Consider the following 26,166-nt stretch of genomic DNA (forward strand, 5'->3'; position numbering starts at 1 on the left):
TTAATACTGTGACAGGAAAGGACCCCACTCCTAATTCAGGTGTGGGTGGGTCCTTTCCTCTTTCCTTTCCACACAAATCTGACATATGTTTTTTTTGTTATTTCCTTTTGTTGTTGTTGTTGTTGTATCTTTCGGCTTATCCCGGTTAGGGGTCGCCACAGCGGAACTCCGGTCCGCTAATGTTTGGTAGTGGATTTTTATGTTACGAGTTACCAGCCCTGACCCACAACCTTCAACGAAGGCACGCCCATTCACGCATGCCTCCACACAGAAGATGCTCTAGCTGAGAATCGAACAGGGCAACGTCTTGTGTGAGGCGACAACGCTACAGCAGCACCACTACTTTTTTAGGATTTGCTCTCCCAATCTTATATCTATCTGTCTATCTATCTATCTATCTATCTATCTATCTATCTATCTATCTATCTATCTATCTGTCTGTCTATCTATCTCTCTGTCTATCTATCTATCTGTATAAAACGTGGTAATATCAAAGTTCTAACCATCACTGCTCTTCATTTTTTTTCTGCAATCTGCCTGCCTTATCTTTGAATTCCTCTCATTTTTTAGCAGATTACTTCTGCTATAATGTACATATTTTTTCCTAAATATGCTTTGACCATACAGTATACCTTTGCACCTAAATATTTTTCTCCCTATTTGACCAAGGTAAGTGTACTCTTTTCATGAATTACTCCTGACACTTGAACTATGACAAAGTTCCTTAAGTGAAATTTTAATCAGATGCAGGTCTGAACTTCCTAAAGATTTCCAGTATTATCAGCAGTGTGTGTTCGCTTTCTCAGACAGTATTATGCAGTCATCTGCAAAACATGACATCCCCCTCTTCTACAAAAGTGGTCATATCTTTCAAAGCCATTCTTGTCCTTCGTACAGCAGACTCTGGTCTTATGAGAAATAAAACTGGTTGAAAGCCAGCACCCTCAAATAGTTTCTACCTATATCATCACCATGTCTGTCTTCCCTTCATTTATCTTTCATAAAACCTACCTCTGATTTATAATTACATCAGCTAGGAGCAATTCCAAGTGCTTTTCCAAGATCCAAGCAAACATCTTTGCATCTACATTACACTATTAAATTGGCCTGTAACTGCTAGGATTTTCTTTCACCCTTTCCCTTTACATGCCACGTTCACGGCAGCTTTATACATTATATCGATAATCCTCCTTTGACCAAACTTTAATTAAACATTCTGGTTATCTGTTCCTTTATTTGCACTCCCACTTTCATGTAAAAATCTGATGGAAAACCATCAGGGCCCCCCTCTTGCCTTACCAGTCTATAAATATCTACTCTTTGGTACCACCACTTTTATCACAGCAACACTATCTAACACATCCCACTGACACTGGTACCATTACTTCTGTCACAGCAACACTATCTAACATGTCTCACTGACACTGGTACCATTACTTCTGTCACAGCAACACTATCTAACATGTCTCACTGACATTGGCACCACTGCTTCTGTCACAGCAACACTATCTAACACATCCCACTGATGTTGGTACCACTGCTCCTATCACAATAGCACTAACACTTCCTACTGACATTAGTACCACCACTCCTGTCACAACAGCACTATCAAACACATACCACTGACACTGGTACCACCACTTCTATCACAACAGCACTATCTAACTAACATGTCCCACTGATATGGGTACCACCGCTTCAAGCCCAACAGCACTATCTAACATGTTCCACTGACATTGGTACCACCACTCCTGTGACAACAACACTAACGTGCCCACTGACATTGGCACTGCCACTCCCGTGAGAACAGCACTGTCTAACACATCCCTCTGACATTGGTACCACTGTTCCTGTCACAACAGCCCTATCTAACACATCCCACTGACATTGGTGCCACCACTGATATCACAACAGCACTAACACATCCAACTGACATCGATACTACATCTCTTATCACAGCAGCACTAACATGTCCCATTGACATCAGTACCACCACTCCTATCACAACAGGACTATCTAAAATGTCCCACTGACATTGGTATCACCGCTCCTATCACAACAGCACTATCTAACATGTCCCACTGACATTGGTACCACCACTTCTATCACAACAGCACTATCTAACATGTCCCACTGACATTGGTACCACCGCTGCTGTCACAACGGCACTAACATGTCCCACTGACATTAGTACTACCGTTCCTATCACAACAGCACTATCTAACATATCCCACTGACATTGGCATCACCTCTCCTATCACAGTAACACTATCTAACACATCCCACTGACGTTGGTACCACTGCTCCTATCACAATACCACTAACACTTACCACTGATCTTGGTACCACCACTCCTGTCACAACAACACTAACACCTTCAACTGATGTTGCTACTATTGCTCCTGTCACAACAACACTATCTAACACATCCCACTGACATTGGTACCACTGCTGCTATCACAACAGCACTAACTCATCCCATATGACATCGGTACCACCACTTCTATCACAACAGCACTATCTAACATGTCCCATTGACATTGATACCACCACTTCTATCACAACAGCACTATCTAACATGTCCCACTGACATTGGCACCACCACTTCTATCAAAACAGCACTATCTAACATGTCATACTGACATTGGTACCACCGCTCCTGTAATAACAGCACTATCTAACACATCCCACTGACATTGGTACCACTGCTGCTATCACAACAGCACTATCTAACATTTCCCACTGACATTGGTACTACTGTTCCTTTCGCAACAGCACTGTCTAACACATCTCACTGACATTGGTACCACCACTCCTATGACAACAACACTAACATGGCCCACTGACATTGGCACTACCACTCCTCTGACAACAACACTAACACATCTCACTGACATTAGTACCACTGCTCCTGTCACAACAGCACTAACACATCTCATTGATATTGGTACCACAGCTGCTATCACAACAGCACTAACATGTCCCACTGACATTGGTATTACCACTCCTGTGACAACACTATCTAACACTTCCACTCCTCTGACAACAGCACTCTCTAACACATCCCACTGATTTGCTGTGGTATCATCTCTTTTCATTCCCCAAAACGTGCTTTCAGACTCTTGCTTCTGTTATGCACCCCATTGATATCGGTACCACCACTCCTATCACAAAAGCACTATCTAACATGTCCCAGTGATGTTGGTACCACCACTCCTGTGACGACAACACTATCCAACATGGCCCACTGACACTGGCACCACCACTCCTGTGACAATACTATCTAACACGTCCCACTGACGTTGGTACCACCACTCCTGTGACAACAACACTATCTAACACATCCCACTGACATTGGCACCACCACTCCTGTGACAACAACACTATCTAACATGTCCTACTGACATTGGCACCACCACTCCTGTGATAACAACACTATCTAAGATGTCCCACTGACATTGGTTACCACTGTGCCTATCACAACAGCACTAACACATCCCACTGACATTGGTACCACTGCTTCTATCACAACAGTGCTAACATGTCCCACTGACATTGGTATTACCACTCCTGTGACAACAACACTATCTAACACTTCCCACTGACATTGGTACCACTACTCCTCTGACCACAGCACTCTCTAACACATCCCACTGATTTGTTGTGGTATCATCTCTTTTCATTCCCCAAAACGTGCTTTCAGACTCTTGCTTCTGTTATGCACCTTTTTAGAAACACTCCTAAATGTGTCCCTAATTTCCTTCATCTTATGAGTTAAGTCCCAGTTACCTTTTCTAATTTCTTTAACCCAAGCTTTGTTTATCTGATTTTTCAACTTCCTGAACTGCAGTTTAACATCACCCTTTCCTTTCCCACATCCATCCATCCAGCCACCCACCCACAACTCGTTTTCTTATTTTTGCATATGCGGTTGAGGGGTCTAAAAAATAGTGACAGACTCAGTCATCCACAGCTGCTGTTCACAGCACTGGGTGGTTAGCCTTGCCATAGCACTTCAGTCTTAACTATTCATATTTTCATTTCTGATTCCTTGCACTATCTGAACAGAGTCCTTTGTTCTTCAGTATCTTCATTTAATGTCTCCTCAATGTTTTTTGTCTTTTCATGAAAGTTAATTAACCTCTTGTCAAAACTTTTCACTTTGGTTTCCTCCTCCTATGTTGTGCATCTTTCTGACATAATTCCCCTTTAGGAAGATTTAATCCCATCCTAGCTTTTAATCCCTAACATACCTCCTTCCCTCTTATTTTTCCCCAAGATCTGTTCTGCAACCACTCATTTACCTCACACCCCCACCAATGACAGGATTCCACTTACACCTTGTTTCTATTTCTAGCTAAGCCTCCGAAGCTGTGATCAAAAAGCTCTATATATTTCTTATCTTTACATTCACTACTCTCCCACCACTGTATCAGTTAATATTCTACCCAACATGCTTAATTATTTCACATGCCTTGTGACTGTATCACCCCAATTTGTCATGCCTTGTGAATGTATCACCCCCCCAATTCTCATGCCTTGTGAATGTAAGACCCCCAGTTTTTATGCTTTGTGAACATATGACCCCATGTGTCATGCCTTGTCAATGTATGACCCCCATTTCTCATGTCTTGTGAATGCATGTTCCCCATTTCTCACGCATTGTGAATGTCTGGCCCCCATTTTTCATGCTTTGTGAATGTATGACCCCCAATTCTCATGCATTGTGAATGTATGACCCCCAATTCTCATGCCTAGTGAATGTGTGATCCCTATTTCACATGCCTTGTCAATGTATGACCCCATTTCTCATGTCTTGTAAATGTATGACCCCAATTCTCATGTATGAATGTATGACCCCGAATTCTCATGCCTAGTGAATGTACAATCCCCATTTCACATGCCTTGTGAATGTATGACCCCCATTTCTCATGCTTTGTGAATGTATGACCCCCTCTTTCTCTAAAAACCTCCTTGTATTCACAACCTCTAATCTCATCAGTCCCTGTCGCAGGGACTCCTGATGTCCTACATTAAATTATTGCTTATGAAATGACTTATCCTTATCCAGGTGTATGACTAAGTACTACTGCCCCATATTATCTGTTCATCTATGTCTCTGATACTGCCAGTATAATTTATATATTCCAAAGTCACCTCTTTCTTATATTCCCCTTTTCCATCTGGCTACAACTGCCTTACCTGATCCATTCTGCCTTAACTTCATCTTCTCCTTTGTACTCTCACTTTTCACCAGAATCCCTACGGACTCTTCCATTCTGCCCTAAACATTCTCTTCTCTATCCATTTAGTCCCTGTTATTTTCCATTTTTGACATATTCACTTAGATTGTTTGTAACAGATGAAATTAAGATATCTCTAAATGCTCTAATAAATAATCTACTCGGTATTATTTCCCTCTGTATAGAATCTTCAACATTCTAGGTGGCAACCCTAATTATCTGACCCTTCCTCTGTACATTCTGTTTGTTTCAGTGAAGCTAAAGTTCTATGGATACTTGGGTTTGAGGAGAACCACTAACAATGCCATTCCCAGCCTAGAAAAATGTCCGTTTCTGAATATGACCCAACCTAGATTAGCTGCCTAATGTTGCTCATTAAAATAAACAATACCTTTATACTACTTTTATTTAACAAGTTTTACAGTCCTCCCTTATCTCACCATAAGTTTTGTCACTATTATTTCTCAGTTCTCCTTTCTCCCTGTCATAGCATCCTATATTCACAGGAATAACAGTTACTTCCCCATGTATGCATCACAGAGAATCTTATACTTATAACATTACCTTACATTGCTTACATTATTAGAATTGTGGTTTACCATAACAATCATATCTGGCATAAACTTACTACACACCTGGGAATAAATAAACATATTTCACAACACACAGCATTTGTTGTCATATTCCCATATTCTCCATGCCCCTGTGGTCTTCCATATGCAAAACTTCATAAAAGAATTCAAAAATATAGTGCTGTTTATATCAGCACACTTATTAGACTAATTTATTACATTCCTCTTAAAATGCACACTAATATCGCAACATAAAGAAATTTCAATTTCATTTTCTGGATATTTATACGTCTCACCCCTCCATTTCTAAATAACTAATACGCACAATGCATCTCTTTCATCCCATTCAGAGAAAACACAGAACAATAAACATTTAAGCACACTGCAGTATACGTAACAAAATAGCAGTCTAATAACAGTCATTTCAGATCCCTCAACAACCTCACGTATGATGTCCAAAGTACTTATACATAACAAAATAGCAGTCTAATAACAGTCATTTCAGATCCCTCAACAACCTCACGTATGATGTCCAAAGTGCTTAACTTTATACCCAATGTGTCAATAAGTAAGGTAAGCAAAATACTAATGTCCCATGCCTGCAAAATCCTTCATTAATAAGTGCCAATTTTGTCCCATTTGGCAACCTGGTTTCATATTAACACCGTTTTCAAGAACTTTGCATATAAATACAATAATTAATGTTAAAAAGTCAAACAGAAATAATAATACCATCAAAAATATTACTCTACACGTGGTTCCAGTATCTTGTATCACTGGTATTTACCCAGCTAGTTAACATATCTTTCCGTGTTTTCTATGTCTTCTCCTGTGTCCCATCACAATGGATTCTTTCCAGTCTGAAGCTTCAGTTCCATCCCCTCACTGGATTCTTCTCTCCTCCTCCTCCTCCTCATGTACATAGTGCAGTTCGGGTTCATAAGCGCATCACAAAACATATGTAATTGGTACTTCACTACACACATCAGCATCCAGTCCCTTCCCTAGTGTAACATACCCACTAGCGTCTCTTGTCAGACATCTCCCTGGACGAATTATTCTGCTTCCACCTTTTCAGCTTTTCTTCTAGTCTCTTTCTGGACCCTCTTCCATTTTTCTCTATCTCCATTCTCCTTGGGTCTACTTTAGATCGACGAAAAATCAAAATGTCAAACGCTCATGCATAAATGCATTTTTTAAATTTTTTGAATCTCAGTACAGTAAAGATCGGGATATTTGCCCTTTTCTCACTGTAGTGTGATCTCAGAGTTGAAATATATATTTAGCAAGGGGTGTGGGGGGGGCGCAGCCTCCCTCAATAGCAATTTTAAAATCCTGAATTTACACTCGTGAGCATTCGACATTTTGTAGTTTTGTGCATATAATATAGGTTCATAGTTTCATAGGTTCATAGGTTTATACTAGGCTATCTGCCCTAAGGCATTTATAAGCCTAGCCCAAAGTTTTGTGGCTTACGCCACCCCTTATGTTAAAAAATACTGTGCCCATTAGTTTGTTGTGCCTCTGTCCAGCAGTGACACAGAGATGATTCCCGGGGTAAACCTATGATCTCCCATCCACCGGTCAAGATTTCTCTTGAACAGAGCCAGCGAGGTGCTCTGCCTCACATGGACTGGGATTTTATTCCACAGCTTAGGGAGTCTCTGGGTGACAAATCTATCCCTCCAGCATGTCCTATTTATATCCGTGCTAAGGTTTAAGTCACTTGCTCTAGTGGATCTGGTAGATTTGGATTTTTTGAGGTGGAGCATGTCCATTAATTCCGGGTTGGACATGGCCTTGTATGTCAGGCACAGGTCACCTCTGAGCAGGTGGTATGCGGCTGAATAGAGCTGGAGTTTCTTCAGTCTGGCAGCATATGACAGATTTTGGAGTCCCTTTATCCTTTTGGTGAGGAACTTTTGGGGTCTCTCCAATTCCTGCAGGTGTCGGGTGAGATACATCCCGAATGGGGCATTGTACTCGATCATTGGTCTGATAAGTGAAGAGTACAGGCGAACAATGAGCGCACTTGATCTGGATGTGAATCCCTTCATGATCAGGTGGGCAATGTAGAAGGTCTTTCTAACCACTTTAGCAATGTGAGTGTCAAAAGAAAGGCCACTGTCAACCTGGGTCCCCAGGTCCCTGATAACCTCTTCTGTGCTTAATGGATTGCCACCTATATGGTAGCTTGGGGTTACCTTGTTTTTCCCGAAGGGTATGACTATACGTTTTTGGCATTTAACTTCAGGCCATGGCTCTGGCACCAGCTATCAGTTTCCGTGAGACCCCTCTGAAGGATATCTGTGTCCGATGTACTTTCCACTATGGCCCAGTTTGCAGTCATCTGCAAACTTTGTCAGCCATAGTCCTCCTATGTTTGCCTGTACTTCTGAGAAGTAGATGCCGAACAACAGGGGGCCAAGGACTGAGCCCTGTGGGACACCACTTGTGACCGGCTTGGAGTCTGACATGGCGCCAGCAACTCTAACCCTGTGGGTTCTGTCCTTTAGCCAGTTTACAACCCATCTTGTGACATATGGGTTTACATTTAAGCTGGTAAGTTTCTCGATAATACCCGAGTGGGGTATTGTGTCGAAAGCTTTTACAAGGTCAAGGTAGGCTGTATGGACTGCCTTTCCCTCATCAATGGCCCCTTCTCCTCTCCCTCCAAGAGCTCTGCTAGTGTGTTCATGGTCTCCCAGAATTTGTTTCCCTTGCTCCATATTTTGTAGTGGAGATGTATCCCTCTGTCCAGCATGCTGACACTTCTGTGCTCCCTTAACAGTACTTCTCCTGCTGTTGTGTCATGCTGCCTAGCCACTGCAGCACTGCTGTACCTCTCAACTGTCCAGATTTGCACAAAATATCCCCTCAACTGTCCAGATTTGCACAAAATATCGAGATTTTTGCTTCATATTTTTGGTCTGCTCCTCATAAAATTTGTGGCTTTCTGGAAAATTACTGAGGATTGAAATTTCTAAATAACGACATACGTTTGAGTTTCAGGCTTTATATCCTTCGGCAAATGCATGCAAACACAAACCCTGCTATTCTACTACCTTTCTAAGGTTATAAGAACAATATTTAAACCTTGTCCCTATTTTTGCCCCCCCCACCCCCATTATTTTCTGCTTTATCCAGATTTATTGTGCCAGGAAGTGGAGAAGTATGAGCAATGCTCCCATTCCTTTGCTCTTAAGTTGGGTTGGGAGGTTTGCATAATGGTTAAGATGTTTACCTTGTAGATAAAAGGTGCAGGGTTTGATTCTAGCATGGAATAATCAGCTAGGTTTAAATTGGCCCACAAAGGCAGTTAGCTTAGTATTATTCTATGAACCATTACAGGACTCAAACGCAGTTGGGGGTTACAACTGCATTTCCTCTGGTCCAATAACATTTTTTTCTGCACAGCTTCTACTTCCCAAATCTTCACACAATGCAGCTAGAGTTTCAGCTCTCCACTTCCTCTCTTTAATCTCGTTTTCTGATTGCTTTACATACTGGTCCAAACTTTTTGACCCGTACTCCCACTAATGATGCTACCTTCTACAAAACAGCCTCACCTCTTTGAACTCTGATCTCAGGGCTGTCATCGGTTATGCCAACCCAAGGAAGTACTTCAAAATTTCATCAGTTTTACAGTTTTAGTTTTCATTTCACACACGTTATACCCTGAATTTCAAAGCAGCTTTGCTGCATGATTCATTGCCCAAACAACAACTTTGAAGCCCAGTAATAAGTTTGAAATCCACTATTTTCTCAATGAAATGCAGCTCCCATTTGAGGTTTATCCTTAAGCAGTCATCTTGTATGGCTCAGCAGAATCTCAGGAATTTTGCCAATACTCCAAAATCACTGGGGAATCTGGTTTCTGGCTTTTGGACTATGCTGATCATCTATTATATAAATGAAGAAAAGGATATACTAGTGACCACAAGATTTTTTGTAAAATATTTTGCTGAGAACTTGTCAGCATTTTACTGGATTGTGTATTTTAGACTGTTTTGGGCATTGTAACAGACATTTTTAGAGAGTCTGAGTTCTTTGAACTTTTGGAAGTATGGGCAATGTCAATTTGTGAAGTCTTTAGCTGCTGTATTCTGTGATGTATCAGTTATTTATCGGTTATCAAAGTGGCTTAAAAATTAAGCATTAGTGTGTAAAGTGTGCTTAATACTCCATGCTAATGGGTTATAGGTGCTTCAGTGTTGGTATACCTTGGAGACTGACTGAGACAAGTGTTACAGTCATCTCGTACTTTCTTTAAGGTGCTGTGTCATTGAAGTGAGAATAAGCAAACATGAGGGGGAGTGATGGCAAACTCCCCACATGGGGAGTGCTGAGGGACTTTGCCCCAGGTATAAATGTTTGTTTTTTTGCCACCTTTGCTTGTTATATGAGAAGCTTAGGTATGTACTTCTTAAGAATGATTGTATTTTTATTTTACAAATTCTTTTGACTGAGCTAATGTGATATGGGCAGACTCATACTGACTCGTTGAAAGTACTTTTAGTGAACGTAAACAATTTGAAAACTGTTAGGTGTAACTACCTTTAGCGGACATCGTAAGAACAATTTTTTTTTTCATGGGCAAGCCCCTGCAAGTCCCATGTGGGGTGACACCTCCACTTTCCCCATCCCCAACTTATATACATAGCAACTTTTAGGTCACACAACACTGGCAGAAGAGACAAACTCCACTGTCACTGAAAGTAAGTGTGCAAACATTTCTCATTCGCCGAAAGTACCTTCAGCGATTTGACATGGCACCTTGCGAGCTAGGATGAGTTACATAGATATAGTGGATCTGATAGCTACAGCTCTCCGTCTTAGCTTTCCTAATTCAGAAGTAAGTCTGTGATGTTAAAAGTTGTCTGCAAATATTACTGGATATTAATATTATGATATTATTATATCAGGAGGACATTTTGCTCCCTGCCATGTGCTCATGAGACTATAAGATGAAGGGAAAGCAAAATACAAAGAATTAAAAAAAAACAAAATGTAGGCCTGTTTTGCTCTGCGTGTATTAAATCATCTGCAGTTTATGCTTAAAGAGATTCTCACAGCACTAACCCTGGTTATATCAGGAAAAATATACTGACCATTATTTTCTGGCTGCTGCTCTTTAACAACTTGCAGAAGGAAGCCGTTTTAAACAATTTCATTTACTGCTGCAACTAAATGATGTTTCAAAAACGTGACTAGTGAGCATAATTTTCCAGGCCCCAGCGTGATTTTTAATGGCTTAAGAAGATAATCCCTTTTCAAGCTCTTACCCTGGAGACAACATGAACCTACAACATGTCAAAGAAACTGTGGTTTGAGGATGCCGTTTCAGGGAATTAGTTGTCTTTACATAGCAGAAACCTCCAGAGTGACCCAAGTACATAGACCATGTCCAGGAAGGAAATTACTTTTGGGGGAAGGTGTTTTTATGAATAAAGCAATGTAATATATGCCTGGGGAGAGCTAAGGTAAGGTAGAAGTGAAATAAAAAAAAAATCCTCTCCGAAAGTGTGTTGGATGCAAAGCACTCACTCCAGACAGTTGAGGTGGTTGAGGATAGGCAAACTCAGCATTCAGCTCTGCAAAGGAGGGTATAAAGGTATAAAAGAGTCTTCGCAAGAAAAAGCAAAGGAACCATAGATAATTAATATCTGTAGAGTATGCAGTTAGAAGGGAAATGGCAAAAAAAAAGAAGGAAAATAATTATCATATTAGCCACTTTCTGTTATTAGTACCTCTTAGCCTATATTTGTCTCTGCCATGTAAACAGATATTGGATATTCTACAAGCAATTGATTCCCAAGCACCTGATAACTAGACTGTAAGCCAAGGAATCAGCTGTCTTGTAACTTGGGTAGGGTGCTGTTTGCCTTGTGCTCAAAATTGAATATGAGTTCAGGCAAGCACCTAACAAACATGCTCAAACACATTACTCGAGTTCAAGAAAGGTAAGTGCAGCAGCCATGAAGAGGGAGGGGTAAGTGGGTGTGAGTGGAGATTATGACAATGGGGGGGATTTTAGGTTTAGGGAGCAGGAAAAGAGTTCTAGGATTAGGGGATGAGAAGGGAGCATTTGGGTTAGGGAGCAAGAGGGAGTTTTACGTTTATGGAGAGGGAAGGGAGTTTTAGGGGTGGGCAGTGAGAAGGGTGTTTTGGGGTTAAAGTTAGGCTACTTTTAGGGCTATATAGTTTTGTAGGATAAGGTGATGAGATGGCTAAGTTGTTACGGGAGATTGAGTTAGTGGGATTAGATTACTTGCCATTCCTCGCAAGTGTGAAATGAGCAAATAGCACATGATCCATTTAGTACATCAAAAGATAATTGTATCAGAACTTTAGAATGGATCCATAATGAATAATCAACACTCAATCATGTTACAACATAAACTCATATCTGAGACATTTTAAAGGCATAATACCACAATCATAAAAACCCATAACACGAAAGTTGATACAAGCCAACATAATGGTCAGTGCAGTGGTGCAGTGGTTAGCATTATCGTCCCACAACAAGAGGTTCTCCAGTTCGATTCTCAGCTGGTGCCTTATGTGTGGAGTCTAAATGTCCGTCCTGCATTCGTGTGGGATTCTCTGGGTGCTGAAGTTTCCTCCCACATTCCAAAGGCATGCTTCTGGAGTTTTTCTCCCTGGGTCCTTGCTGAAAATGGGCTCTGTCCCAGTTGGACTTTCCCCGTAACAAATGTTAAATAAATACATAATTTATTACAGGGTGTCTGCCCCCTGCACCCACCAATGTGCTGTGGGTCTACCTATATATCCTGATTCCAAATATACTACCTCTAAGTTAGCACAAGCTTGGATAAAAACAAAAAGATTAAAAAAAAGAGAGAACTATACCATTAAATGAGACCACAGAGATCATAATACAATGCATAAGATAAATAACAAGATAAATCTCAAACCCAGAATTCTCCACCAAACAGCATGAGGACCACTGAATGACGTTTTTAGCGCAGTTACAGTTTATTAGTCGCTATTCGTCACCAAGACTTCTTCAGAAACAAATTATAATTCCAAGTACAAACTCAATAGTTATATACTACTAACAAATTAAAAAAAAACAATCAATATAAGCCACCAATTAAGGCTGGAAGGAATAAAATTAACTCTTAAAAGCCAGTATAAAACTAGAAACATGTATAAACATCAAAACACAGCACTAAGAATTTTTTATATTCACTTTCCTGCCTTTTAAAAAGCACTTAATATTTACAGTGTCATTTAAACCAGGTGGAATATAAGATGCAAGGCGAAATTGCCATTCAGCTTCTCTCAGTTCAACAAAGTTCTTATAATTACCACCTCTAGGATCCTGACTTACACTTCAATGACAGAAAAAGTACATTTTTTTCCAATTGATACAATGCAAAGACTGCTTATACAAAGCATTATTCACATTTTTACTCTTTATAACATACTGCTGTTCCTGAATTCTCTTTCTCAAACTTCTTGTACTCATTCCAACATAAAAAGCTGCACAAGTGGAGCACATAGCTATGTATGCAATACCTGTCACACCACAATCTACCTTAACAGGTATTGGTATAGTATAATCTAAATGTGGGAGTAAAACAAAAGGGCCTTCACGTATGAACATGCAGGCTCTGCATCCCAAACATTTGTACATACCTGGGTTGTTACAGTCTGTCACACAAAGGTTCATTTTTTTACTCCTGTTTTCCAACATATGTTTGATACTATAGTTTTTCTTATAAACAAAGGATTGACCATTACCCAACACCTTCAATAAATCATTGTTACCTGTAATAACTTTCTAATTATCAACAGTTATTTTACATATAGCATGATTATCCGTACTCATGTCCAAACAAAACCTAGCACCCCTTTCGTTACCTACATCACTCTCCATACCATTTTCATGGTCACAACTAGGTGTTTGGTCTTGCAGTCCACCTAATTATTGGCATTGATATTTCTTACCAGTCTCAGGACGCACAAGCTCATTGGTCATAAAAATGTGTTTACAACAGGTACATAATTTACATGGAAAAGTAGCCGTTCTAGTCATGGCAGATCAAGGAAGTTCATTATTCGAATAACACAATAAATGTTTCAGATTTTGGTTACGTCCATATATGAGACTTGGTTTTGGGCCAGCTATGTCTTTCAATATAGGATCTGACATAAGAATTTTCCAATTAGATCGAATGATGTTACTTATCTGCTTTATATCACTCGCATATGTCAACTTTATCAAATTCTTTCACTTATTTTGCTGCTGCTGGAGTTGTTCTTCATTGCCTAGGGTTGAAGGAGGTACACGCTTCCGCTGGATAAATGGCTGTGCTTTATGACGTCTTGCAGATTGTTTAAATAGGAATGCAGAAAGAACAACTTGCTGCATAGGAAGAGTATGCATACTCCACATACTTTTCCGAATGTTGTAAGGAATCAAATATTCAGGGCATCAAGGTTATGCAATACAGAAATGGACGTTGAAAAAACACTCAATATGATTAGAGAAGAATTAACTGCAAGAGGTTATGCAGAGAATGAAACAGAAAAGGAAGTAATGGACATAAAATCTGCACGACGTCATAAAGTCAATAAGATCTGCCATGACTAGAAAGGGTACTCCGGCCTTTAGTTCTGTAGCTCCAAAACCCACCTGGCCAGCTAGTCCAGCCTCCACATCTGTAGGTTACGTGCTTCTGCCAGTTATGTCCCAGCTCCTCCTATCTATTAATGTTCTTCCAGCAGCTCCCCCCCCCCCCCAGAGGTGGCCTTATCAATTGCTGCAGGTACAACTCTTGCAGCTGGAAGAGGAGAAGCGTTGTCTCTGGTACAGCAGCAGACCAGCTTGCTACATGACCCTGGGCTTATGTAGGTGACTTTTGGGTATTGCCATAAGGTCCTGATTCAGAATGATATGTAGAGATATGTAACTGAGACTACTAGGGTGTGAAGCACACCCAGTAAGGTGTAACATAGGCACAGATTGGGCACAGGCTGGGCGCAGAATGGCATACACAGTCATATACTCAGTGCACATACACCAGCATCGTGCACTTACACTGAGGCTAGTGCTGCACGCATGCCCATGCACAAGCAAAGTACAGTTTGTCCACAGTAGTACAAAGACAGTTCCAGCAGCTGTAGCACTTACACATGTGAGCTTTTGTGCTATTCTTAGGGTTAAGTATGGCTATGCTTAATTTGCAAGAGAACTTCATAAATCTGACCAAACTTCATTAGACTTTTATAGTCCTGCATTTTAAAAGCTGTTAAGCTCCATATTTATGCAAAGTCGAGGGAAAGTGCAAATTAACTGAAAAGGTTTAAATAAAGCACATGCGACATCTTCAGAATTGGCCTCTGATTTACTGAAAAGGTAGGAAATATTCCAGTATTTATATACCTCCACCTACAAATCTTTGGAATGGCATTTTCATTCTCTGCTTAACTAATTGTTAGTATTTTCTATGTGTGTATTTTTTGTGTAAATTTTTATATTGTTAATTTCTGTTATATATTCTATGTTTATGGAGCTTTTCGTTCCTGGGACTCCACTGAAAATAGGCTCTTAACAGCCCAGTGGACTATCCCAGTAAATAAATGCCAATAAATAAATAAATGTATAAATAAATAAATAAATAAATACATAAATACATAAATAAATATATAAATGTTACAGCACCATATCCTGTGCTGTTTACATTAGTATTACATGTATACAGTGGCTTACTGCAGACACTGGTCACTGGCAAAGGGCATGCTGAGTACCACATTACGGGCAGCCTCATTGTGACTAAGGAATAAAATAGATAAGAAATTACTTTACCGCACCCCTACAACAAACCCACATAGGCCTACATTTCACTATGCACAGTCTCACAAACACTCCTGGAGATGAATACGTAACACAAACAGTAGTGTGAAGGAAAGTCAACCCCAGAAATTATAATTAATACTTTGCTGTGTTTCTGCTACTTGTTAATTAAGAAATAAAATACTTGATCTAGAAATTACATGATTGTGAAGGTGCACTTCCCTGCAAACTCATATTTTTGTGTTACAGAATTTTTACAGCAACAGAGAACAAGACGCTATAGAGACAGCTTTAGTCCTGAGGAAAATCGCATCCTTATGGATGCATTGATTACGTATGCAAAACATCTTTTTGGAAATGGGGAGCCAAAGTGGGTGAAGAGAGCTAAGGCATGGAACTGAGTAGTGGGTGAGATGGACGGAAGGGTCCCCACCTTGCAAAGTGTAGGAAAATAGCTAGTGATGTGGTGAGATATGTCAGGGCAAAGCCCATAGAGCATCCTGGTACACTCAACTTGTCCAATAATTTGTGATCAGCAACGTTGAGGTGAGTAATACTTTGCCTGTATCTTCTTCTCCTTGTCTTTCAAATGCTGCTCTGTGCACAAGGTTTTGGCGCAACTGAATTGACCATCTTGCATTGGGTTATAGTTAGACTAGCAGTGAAAGCAAGCATATTCATAGACCACAAAGAGGATAGAAAAGGGGCAGATTCATTTCTGATAAACCATCTACTCATGATGCACTTGCACATCAAAAAATGACTATGAATCATATAAAGATGGTAAGAGCATCGTATTGACATATGATAGTCACATATGTTTCACACATCCCTCATTTGCATATCCTTATTCTCTTATTTGCATAAGTTTTTATGAAACTGGTTCTAAAAAGCTGTATCACACAGAGCTGTCTGTGAATCTTGCCTAAGCCACACTTGTTCACAGCCCCCTCAGATACCCACTGTCCTTTTGCATAATGACTATGAATACCACCCCAAATCTAAGGGATCTCCTTTCCCTGCGGTACAATAGCCTCAAATTCACAAAGTTGACTATATGAAGTAAAGGAGCATAGGAACAAAGCCCAGTGCATGGTGCTTATGGAGGTTTACCCCATACAAAAACAGAATTAAAATTCTGGCCTTAACTTTTTTTTATAGCTGAAATGGAGCTTGAAATCTCAGCAGTTGGGAATATTGCATGGGACCTGTCATACTGCAACACAGACAAGAGAGCTAGAATTGGTCTGAAGGCAAGGCAGGTGCATTTGCCTAGTTTCATAAAAGGTTTCATTCTGATGACACCATATTATAGTTACAGAAATGGAGAATCATTACAGTCATCAACTGATTGTTCCTTTAGTATACCTAAACTAAAACAAAAGTCTTACATCTAAACTCATAATAAGATGGGACAGTTCTCAAACCAAGTAAGCCACAAGTATCCTGAATATCATAGATATCCATGCATGTGACATTAGGGTGCTGCCTACACTGAGATAAAATGAAACCTAAGGAAGCCAAAGACTTGATGCCAGAGGCCTCATAAATAAAGAGAGTCACGGTAAGAAGGAAGATAGCCTGTAAAATGGCAGAAGGTTAAAAGTATTATCCACAGCATAACTCAGTATGAAACTAAACCTGTCTACTGCAGCTGCATGTCTGTATACATATTTCACTGACTATGAAAATTCTTTTTCAGGGTGTAGTTGGCATTCGAGGGGAAGCTGGAAAACCAGGACCTCCAGGACCACCGGTAAGACTTACATTATATGTTTCCATGATTGTTCCCACAGGACGTGGTCAAAATGAGTCATAAGGAGTGAGATATTTCCATATCTGTAGGGTGCCTGACTTTGATTCTCAGTCTATAAGATGTAACTGAGCTTTCCATTCAGGTATTTATTTAATTGTGTTTTAAAGGAAGAGAATATAGTTAACTCTATCTGCAGTGTGGTCTTTTATACCACTCACTTGCATGCACACACACACACACACACACACACACACACACACACACACACACACACACACACACACACACACACACACACACACACACACACACACACACACACACACACACACACACACACACACATGCACACACATACCTCTGGCCAATTATCCAGTCAGGGCTACCAACCTGGTGGTGTAAACCAGAGCTCTAGATGACTGTCACTGTTGAAGTGATACCTTGACCCCATGGGTAAAAATGTAAAATGGGGCTGTGCATGAATGGATGGATAGAGGGCCCTGTGATGTGTGTGCTTTCTGTTATTCAAGGCTGTCAAAATGTACATACATATCTTATAGCTGTGATTTATCCACAGAACCAGATGAATGCTATTTTAATATTGTTTATTCTTATTAGGCAATGACCTTCACAGTTCTGTCACAGGTGGCTGAGAAATGTTTATCCATATTATACAAAAATCATTGTGGAACTACCCTCACTGATCTTACAGCCTATGTTGCATGCATGCTTAGCCACTGCATGCCTGTCAGTGACCAGTTAAAACATATACACGACCTTCTTCTATTAACAGCAGACATGGATCTCTGGAGATCTCTGTGTAATTGTGGCTTCTAGTGATGGAAGCAAGGCTGCCAATGTGATTATTTGGTAGACTGTGCCATGCATAACTGGCAATAGTTACATATTTACCCAGCCAAAGTTTTTTAGTGACATAGTTCTGGATGAGTTTTGTTTTAGGTTACCTGATGGTTGCCAAGTATCTACATTTTCAGGTCTTAGTAAAACTACACAAGTGCTTAAGGAGTTAGCATTTCTCCTGCCCACAAGGAAAGAAACATTCAATGGATAGTTAGTGTCCTTAAAAGTGTTTTAGAAAACTAAATACATTACTAAATAAATAAATAAATAACTATATACATACATATATATATATATATATATATATATATATATATATATATATATATATACACACACACACACACACACATACACTAAATTATCTTTATATATAATGCATAGTATAACATAAATCTCAAAGCTTGTTGAAACATATACAGATTTTAAGTAGGATAATTGACTGACAAAACTTGAAAATAAAAGCGTTCATTTATTGTGAAGTGATGTTACTCTCTTTAGCCCCAAAAAATACTTTTGCCACTGTTTTATGGCTTGTGGTGTAGAGTTACCATTTTGTCTATCTTGTTTCAATAACTTTTAGGTAGATGTCACAGGTGTTTGCAAAACTGTATACACTCATGAAATATCATCTGTTTGACCAGGGTCGTGCAGCTGAGGTTATAGAACCATTACCAGTTCGACATCCAGAAACTGGCCAAGATGACTCAGACATGGAGTTGTTGGATGAGGCCAATGACATTGCTGCTTATTCAGCTGGAATGGAGGAAGTCTTTGCCTCCCTTGGCTCTCTGAAAGTAGAGGTTGAACAAATGAGACGGCCAGTAGGGACACAAGAAAGTCCTGCTCGGACATGCAAAGACCTCCTTATGTGCCAACCAGACTTCAAAGATGGTGAGAAAAGTTTGCATGTTTGCATTCTACATGGCTTACAAGATAATTTTTACATTTTTTGTGTGTCTGTTTAAAGATTCATAGTTGTGTATTAGGCTAATATTGATTTGGGCCTTTAAAAACCTATCCAAGTATGCCCATTGTACTCTAGAAGTTTATTTGCCATAGAGATTATTTAAGGGATATATGTAAGCTATGAAAAGATTTACCAGCTACCTCTGCCCATTAGAGACACAGGTGCTAGAGCCAAGTTGTATTTCTAATTTCCCATCTACTAGTCCAGGTTTCTCTTGAATAGATTTAGGGAAGAACTCTACTTCATGTGGTTGGGAAGCCTGTTTCAGAGAAGTAGAATTCTGTGAGCCACATACCTGTCTCTTCAGTTTATTCTATTTATGTCACAAGCAAAGTTTAAATTCTGAGATCAAGTAATACTGATATTATTCATTTTGCAGATATACTGCAAAATGATGTATTCTAGCACTTGTATTCCTTTAATTATCTTTCATAGTGTTTTAGTCTACAAAACCTTTTCAGTATGATTCGACAAGGTCTAGCTTTTCATCACTTGGTTTTATTACTCCATAAACTAGTTTGCATTCTGTAAGATGACGGTGATAGTCTCTGAACTGGTTTCAATACTCAGTTGACTACTGAATAAGTATTCATAGGTTCATAGGTTCATAGGTTGGTACTAGGCTATCAGCCCGAGGGCCTATACAAGCCTAGCCATAATAATTCCCTGGCTATTTCTTCCCATATTATTTACTTTCCTGGACCCCTGTCTAGCAGGGCAACTGACGTGATCCCTGGGGCGAATTTCCTTTCTCCCATCCAATCATCAAGGTTCCTCTTGAAGAGGTCCAAAGAGGCACTCTGCTTGACATGTATGGGCAATCTATTCCAGAGTCTGGGGAGTCTCTGGGTCAACTATTAATTTAGGAAATAATTTGCCTGATCACCTCTGGAATGGTTTAAGCAACAAGTGAGTGCATTCTACAAGCTCGGATTCTATCATGCCTTCAAGCATTCTTTAGCCATCTCATGCATTCTACAAGCTCACATTCTATCATGCCTTCAAGTATTCTTTAACCATCTCATGCATTCTACAAGCTCACATTCTATCATGCCTTCAAGCATTCTTTAGCCATCTCATGCATTCTACAAGCTCACATTCTATCATGCCTTCAAACATTCTTTAACCATTTCATGCATTCTACAAGCTCACATTCTATCATGCCTTCAAGCATTCTTTAGCCATCTCATGCATTCTACAAGCTCACATTCTATCATGCCTTCAAGCATTCTTTAACCATCTCATGCATTCTACAAGCTCACATTCTATCATGCCTTCAAGCATTCTTTAGCCATCTCATGCATTCTACAAGCTCACATTCTATCATGCCTTCAAACATTCTTTAACCATTTCATGCATTCTGCAAGCTCACATTCTATCATGCCTTCAGGCATTCTTTAGCCATCTCATGCGTACCGCAGTACCATTTTGTGAAATAAAGCCAGTATTTGGTAACCCACTATCAGTATTTCTTAAATCAGCTCAAGCCCTTCTGCAGACTGAGAATAGCATTATGAAAACTAATATTATCTTCGGTGGAGTGTCAACTGATTCACATTGAAGCCAGTTTTACCCATAGCCAGCACGTTAGGAAGCTCAGCTGAAGAATCCATTTCACTAAATAAATAACATTAGCTGCAACGCTCTGAGCTGAAGACAAGGAACAGACTTACCTATTGTTGTTGCAATTTTCTTCCAGTGCATTTCAAATAATTATTAGACAATGTCTATAAGTATGTTTATTTGTCTGAGTAAGAAATAGGATGTTTGACAGAAACTGTAATGCAAGTCATTTTTAGCAGAAGTTGGTAGAAGTGAATATTATGTTCAATATACTTGTTATTTTGGCAGGTCATGTATACATAAAGATTTACTACTGGATGCTCAACTGTGACAGTGTTTAATCTGAAATTAATGCAACCAAAAAATTGTAAACTGGGAATGGCAAGGATCACAAGAGGCAACACATGGCCTTGCCCCCCCCCCCTTCTACACCCATGTTTGCATTGGTTTCTGTGTCCGCACAGGCCAGGTGATTTGATGTTTGACACACTCCACTTTTCTGGCCCTCAGCATTTCCATCTTGGAATCTTTTGGTCACGTTTTTTTTAGGTTCAACATAGTGAGGGTTGAACATGTGATAGTAAACCTCTTTAAGATGTAAGTGCAAAGCCAACGCTGGGTTATTCAGGGTGTGGTAGCGGTACACTGTATGTCTATCATGTATTTAATGTCCTTTCTTTATGATCTCAGGTGAATACTGGATTGATCCAAATGAAGGCTGTGCAAGGGATTCCTACAAAGTGTTCTGCAACTTCACAGCAGGAGGAGAAACCTGCCTTTTTCCTAGCAAGAAATCAGAATCAGTAAGTATATAAAAAAATATTACTCATCTTTATTATCATTGTCCACATTTGTAAAAAGAAACATTTGTGGATCTTAATATCATGTGTCTAACCCAAGACTGTGAGATGTTACCAAATATCAGGCACTTTTTTGATCAGGGTTTTGTACTAGTTACTAAAACATGATCTCTCATGTACATCTAAGAAGAAAGGCAGGACTAGGCATATTATCAATAATCTTCAAGTCTTATGCCATGACACATATTTATGAGGTATACCTAAAATATTTAACTGCGTGAGAAGATGCCAGTCTCTAATAAGCTGCATTATGAAGTACCTTTATTGACATTTATATACTGGTCCATAGTCTGGTTTAACTGTAACCACACATTTTATGTTAATACATATATTTTTTATATATGAAGATTAAGCCATGCTTATCTGACAGATTTTAATCAGGGAGCTACAGGATTTTTAAAATCATATATAAAACAGTTCTCAAATTTTGGAGAAGAATAACGCAGATTTAAACACTGTGCTGCCATAGGAGGTGTATTATTTTGTAGACAGTAGCTGTCTGGTATGGATTCATAGAAGGATACTAGGCTAACAGTCCTAAAGGGCCATTTTAAGCCTAGCCAATAACCTGAAGTCAGAATCAATCCCAGTGCCTTGTGTTTACGAGCTGAAGACCTTAACTGTTATGCCACACCCAGCCTTGATATCGTAGCCTCCATAGTAATTCTCCTTTCCGCACACCGAAGCTTTTTTTTTCAAAGCAGTGGCTCAGAATTTAGACTAAATCATTTTATTTAATTCCTCCATCATTATACTTTTTCAGAAACAAATTTCCCCACAATTGTTTCGTACCACGTTATTTACAGTTCCCAAACTTCTTTCCTTGTGAAATTCAGTTCTGTTTGTTTCTTTTTTGTGAGGGCAGACGTTACATCACTATTCTTATTTCCTGAGAAAATTTCTGCTTTGTTTTCTCTAGAGGTGTGTCAGAAGATCTGTTCAATGTTTAATATATGAAACACACATCATTTTTTAGTTGAGTCCCCCATCCCATAAAGTTGCATGATTAGCTCTTACAACTTGCCCCACAACAGTAGTTTTCTTGGTGTTTTAACTCAGTGCTGTTTTAATTTCTGGAACCATGTGATGACAAGTGCTAGGCTAACTGCTTACCTGTGTTCAGTAATTAGGATGCTGGAGATGGGGAGTGTCTGAGGGCTCCCAAACTTGATACCTGTTTGATCCTGCCTGGCAGCCCATACCTTAATGAATAGAATGATCCTTAGGTTTGAAGACTGTCAGTGTTCTTTTTCAGTTGTTCTGAGCTATTGTGCTTTCTGAAGGCATGCACTTCTAAATTCATAGGTTCATTGGAGGTTACTAGGCTATAGGCCCTAGGGCATTTATAATCCCAGCCATGTTATAACCTTGTTCCCTTATTGACCAAGTTGTATTGTCTATATTACCAGCATGAATCTATAATCAGCACTGACTGCCCTTATCCAAGAAGGACTTAGGTGACATCCCCATGGTAAATTTGCAGTCTCCCATCCAGTTGTCTAAGTTATGCTTAAGTAGGGCCATTGAGAACCTTTATTTACGTGAATTTAGAATTTGTTCCAGAGGAGTAGCAATCTCTGGGAGAAATATCTGTCTCTCCAACATGACCTGTTAATGTTGCAGGCTAGGTTAAGATCCCCAGAGCGAGTGAATCTTATGCCAATTGACTTGCGGGTGTGCAGCATTCTCATTAGGGCAGGGTCCGAGACTGCTCTGTAGGCCAGGCACAAGTCACCTCTTAGCAGCCTATAAGATACAGAGTACAGTGACAAGGCCTTTAATCTGTCCATGTAGGTTATGTGTTGAAGGCCCTGAATTTTCTTGGTGAGAAACCTCTGAGGTCTCTCCAGCTGCTGCAGGTGTCTGGTGAGTTACATACAGAAGGGAGCATTGTACTCTGTTAGTGGTCTGATGAGGGATGAGTACAGTGGGGTTATAACATCCTTAGCTCTGGATGCAATGCCCGTACTTATGAGATGTGCAAGGTAGAAGACCATTTTTGCTACTATGGACACATTGTGATGGAAGCTAGGGTTACTGTCAACCTGTGTTCCCAAATTTCTCATCACAGAGTTTGAGCTGGGGGGGGGGGGGACTGTTAATACTGCAATTTGCAAGGACCTTCCCCTTTGCCAAAAGAGATGATAATGCATTTTTTGTGTTTCATTTAAGCCCATGGCTTTGGCACCAATCATTTGTCTGTGTAAGCCATTTTTGTAATATGATTGCACCCAGTTTGATGTCATCTGCGAACTTGGTAAGCCACAGGCCATCTATTTTTGTCTGGACTTCTGAGAAATAGATTCCAAACAGTAGGGAGCCCAGCACAGATCCTTGTGATACACCACTGGTAACTGGTCTGCTGGTAGAGATGGAATCTCCAGCTTCCCGACTGTATGCATTCTATTGGTGAGCCAGTTGGCTACCCATCTAGTGACATATGGGTTGATTCCTAGCTGGGTGAGTTTCTCAATGAAGCCTGAGTGGGAGTTTGTCTCCAAAGCTTTGGCTAAGTCAAGATAGGCTGTATGTACTGTTTTGCCTTCATCCAGGGCTTTGGTGACATTCTTGAATAAGTCCACCAGGTTTAATAAGCATGAGCTACCCTTAACAAAGCCAAATTGGGTTGGGTCAAGAGTCTGAAGGTCACATATGCCTTTGTTGATAAGTTCCATGATGATTCTCAGTTTGGCCTTGCAGATAAGGCTGATTAGGCTTATGAGTCTATAGTTCCCAGGGTCGGCTGATGGACCCTCTTTGTTCAAGGGAATTACTGTTGCTGTTTTCCACTCTGCTGGGAAATCCAGTACTTAGACTGTGGTTGAAGAGAGTGTCAAGTGGTTCTGCTAGGTCCTGCTTTAGACCATTTAGTAGGCAGCCTGGGATGTTATCTGGTCCCATAGAGGCTGTATTTGACCTGCTGTTTGGAGATGCTAGGTAGAGGACTGGTGACAGGTATGCTTTAGGGTATGTATGGTGGGGACAGGGGGTGAAGTTTGCATCGAATTTGTCTGTTAGTAGGTTGGACATGTCTGCAGGGTCAGTATGAGTGGTACCATCAACTACTAGTTTGGCACAAAGCTGGGCCTTCTCTGTTAGATTTCTGACCTACCTAAAGAATGCCTTGTGGTTATCCATAGCTATGGATGCTAGTTTAGCTTTGTAATTGGCTTTAAATGACTTTACAATATATCTAATTTCCTTGTTCAAGCTGTGGAGTGTCCTTCATCTGCTGAGTCAATTCCCTCTTGTACTTAGACATTAATTTCTTTCTTTTCTTGCATAACCTATTTATGCTTGATGTCCACCAGGATAGCTTGTTTTTTTTTTGTGAGGACCTTGTTTTGATCTGTTCAGGTACAGCCAAGTCTATACTTTTGTGTAGGTGCGTATACAGGGGATTTCTGTATACCTTTGTATAGGAGTCATTATTGACAGTGGTAGCAGGGGGGGTTATAACTGTTTATGCCATTGCTTAGGCAGCTATAGTTTGCTTTGGAGACGTTTTTCATCCTGTTTGCTGTTGGGGTGGGTGGGGGGTTAGATATGATGGTTATTTTGAATAAGACTGATTTATGATCAGACCTTACCAAGGAGGGCAACACACAGGATTTAGTGCAGAGACCCCCTGTGTTGATGAGTACTTAGTCTAGGATATTTGAGCCCCTTATGGGGGTGCAGACTATCTGTTCCAGGGCATTTGTATTAACAAAGTCCAGGAACTTTAAGGTGAGTGTGTTTGTGCTCATATATGACTCCCAATCAATGGAAGGATAGTTGAAATCAACCATGACCGAGGTGTTTGGCTGTATAGTGAGTGACTCGTAGTTACATGTAGACAGAGTTGTTCTCGTGGTTCATGGTGGGGGACCTATAGTTTACAATGGTATGGAAGGGGGTTTTACCTACAGTTAGTTGGACTTGGAGTAGCTGTAGGGAGTTGTACTGTTTGACCTGTCTTGAGGTATATTTGCCTTTAATGAAGATGGATACACCTCTGCTTTTGGTTCTTTCACTCTCCTTTTGAGGTCTGAACTTGTGGAAGGCATTGTCGCCTTGCATGCCTGGGGTGCTCTCTGTGGCCCTGAGCCATGTCTCTGTGACTGCACAGACATCGGCACCTTCCAAGGTAAGGAGTGCTTGCAGTGAGTGCAGTTTCTGATTAAGACTACTATCCATAACAAATGCAATGTTGCCATTTGCATGGCGACAGAGCTGTTGATGTCACTAGTGATTGTAATGGTGCATACCTTGACACAGGCAGAAAGAAGAGTGTTATCTTTTTAAAGTCTATAGCAGCTGAGGCACCGGTGGTGGTGCTGCGGTAGCGTTGTTGCCTCACAGTTAGACGTTCCCTGGTCGATTCTCAGTTAGAGCGTCTTCTGTGTGGCGACATGCGTGAATGGGCGTTCCTTCATTGAAGGTTGTGCGTTAGGCCCGGCAAGGCAGCACATAAAAATCTACTGCTAATCATTAGTGGACCGGAGTTCCGCTGTGGCAACCCCTAACCGGGAA

The 26,166-nt window shown here is 40.3% G+C and overlaps 1 protein-coding gene across 1 annotated transcript in view; it reads left to right on the forward strand.

Annotated features, from left to right (window-relative positions):
• COL5A3 (collagen type V alpha 3 chain) overlaps positions 1-26,166 on the forward strand; it is a 1,727,233-nt gene that overhangs the window by 1,521,431 nt on the left and 179,636 nt on the right. Inside the window, exons 61-63 of the mRNA XM_044084684.1 lie at positions 17,344-17,397; positions 18,903-19,152; positions 21,482-21,594. Coding sequence (XP_043940619.1) covers positions 17,344-17,397; positions 18,903-19,152; positions 21,482-21,594 — 417 coding nt within the window. The remainder of the gene's footprint in view (positions 1-17,343; positions 17,398-18,902; positions 19,153-21,481; positions 21,595-26,166) is intronic.

The sequence above is a fragment of the Protopterus annectens genome, chromosome 9.part0 (genome assembly GCF_019279795.1).
Source record: "Protopterus annectens isolate FY-2018-M chromosome 9.part0, PAN1.0, whole genome shotgun sequence".
In the NCBI taxonomy this organism is placed as follows: Eukaryota; Metazoa; Chordata; order Ceratodontiformes; family Protopteridae; genus Protopterus; species Protopterus annectens.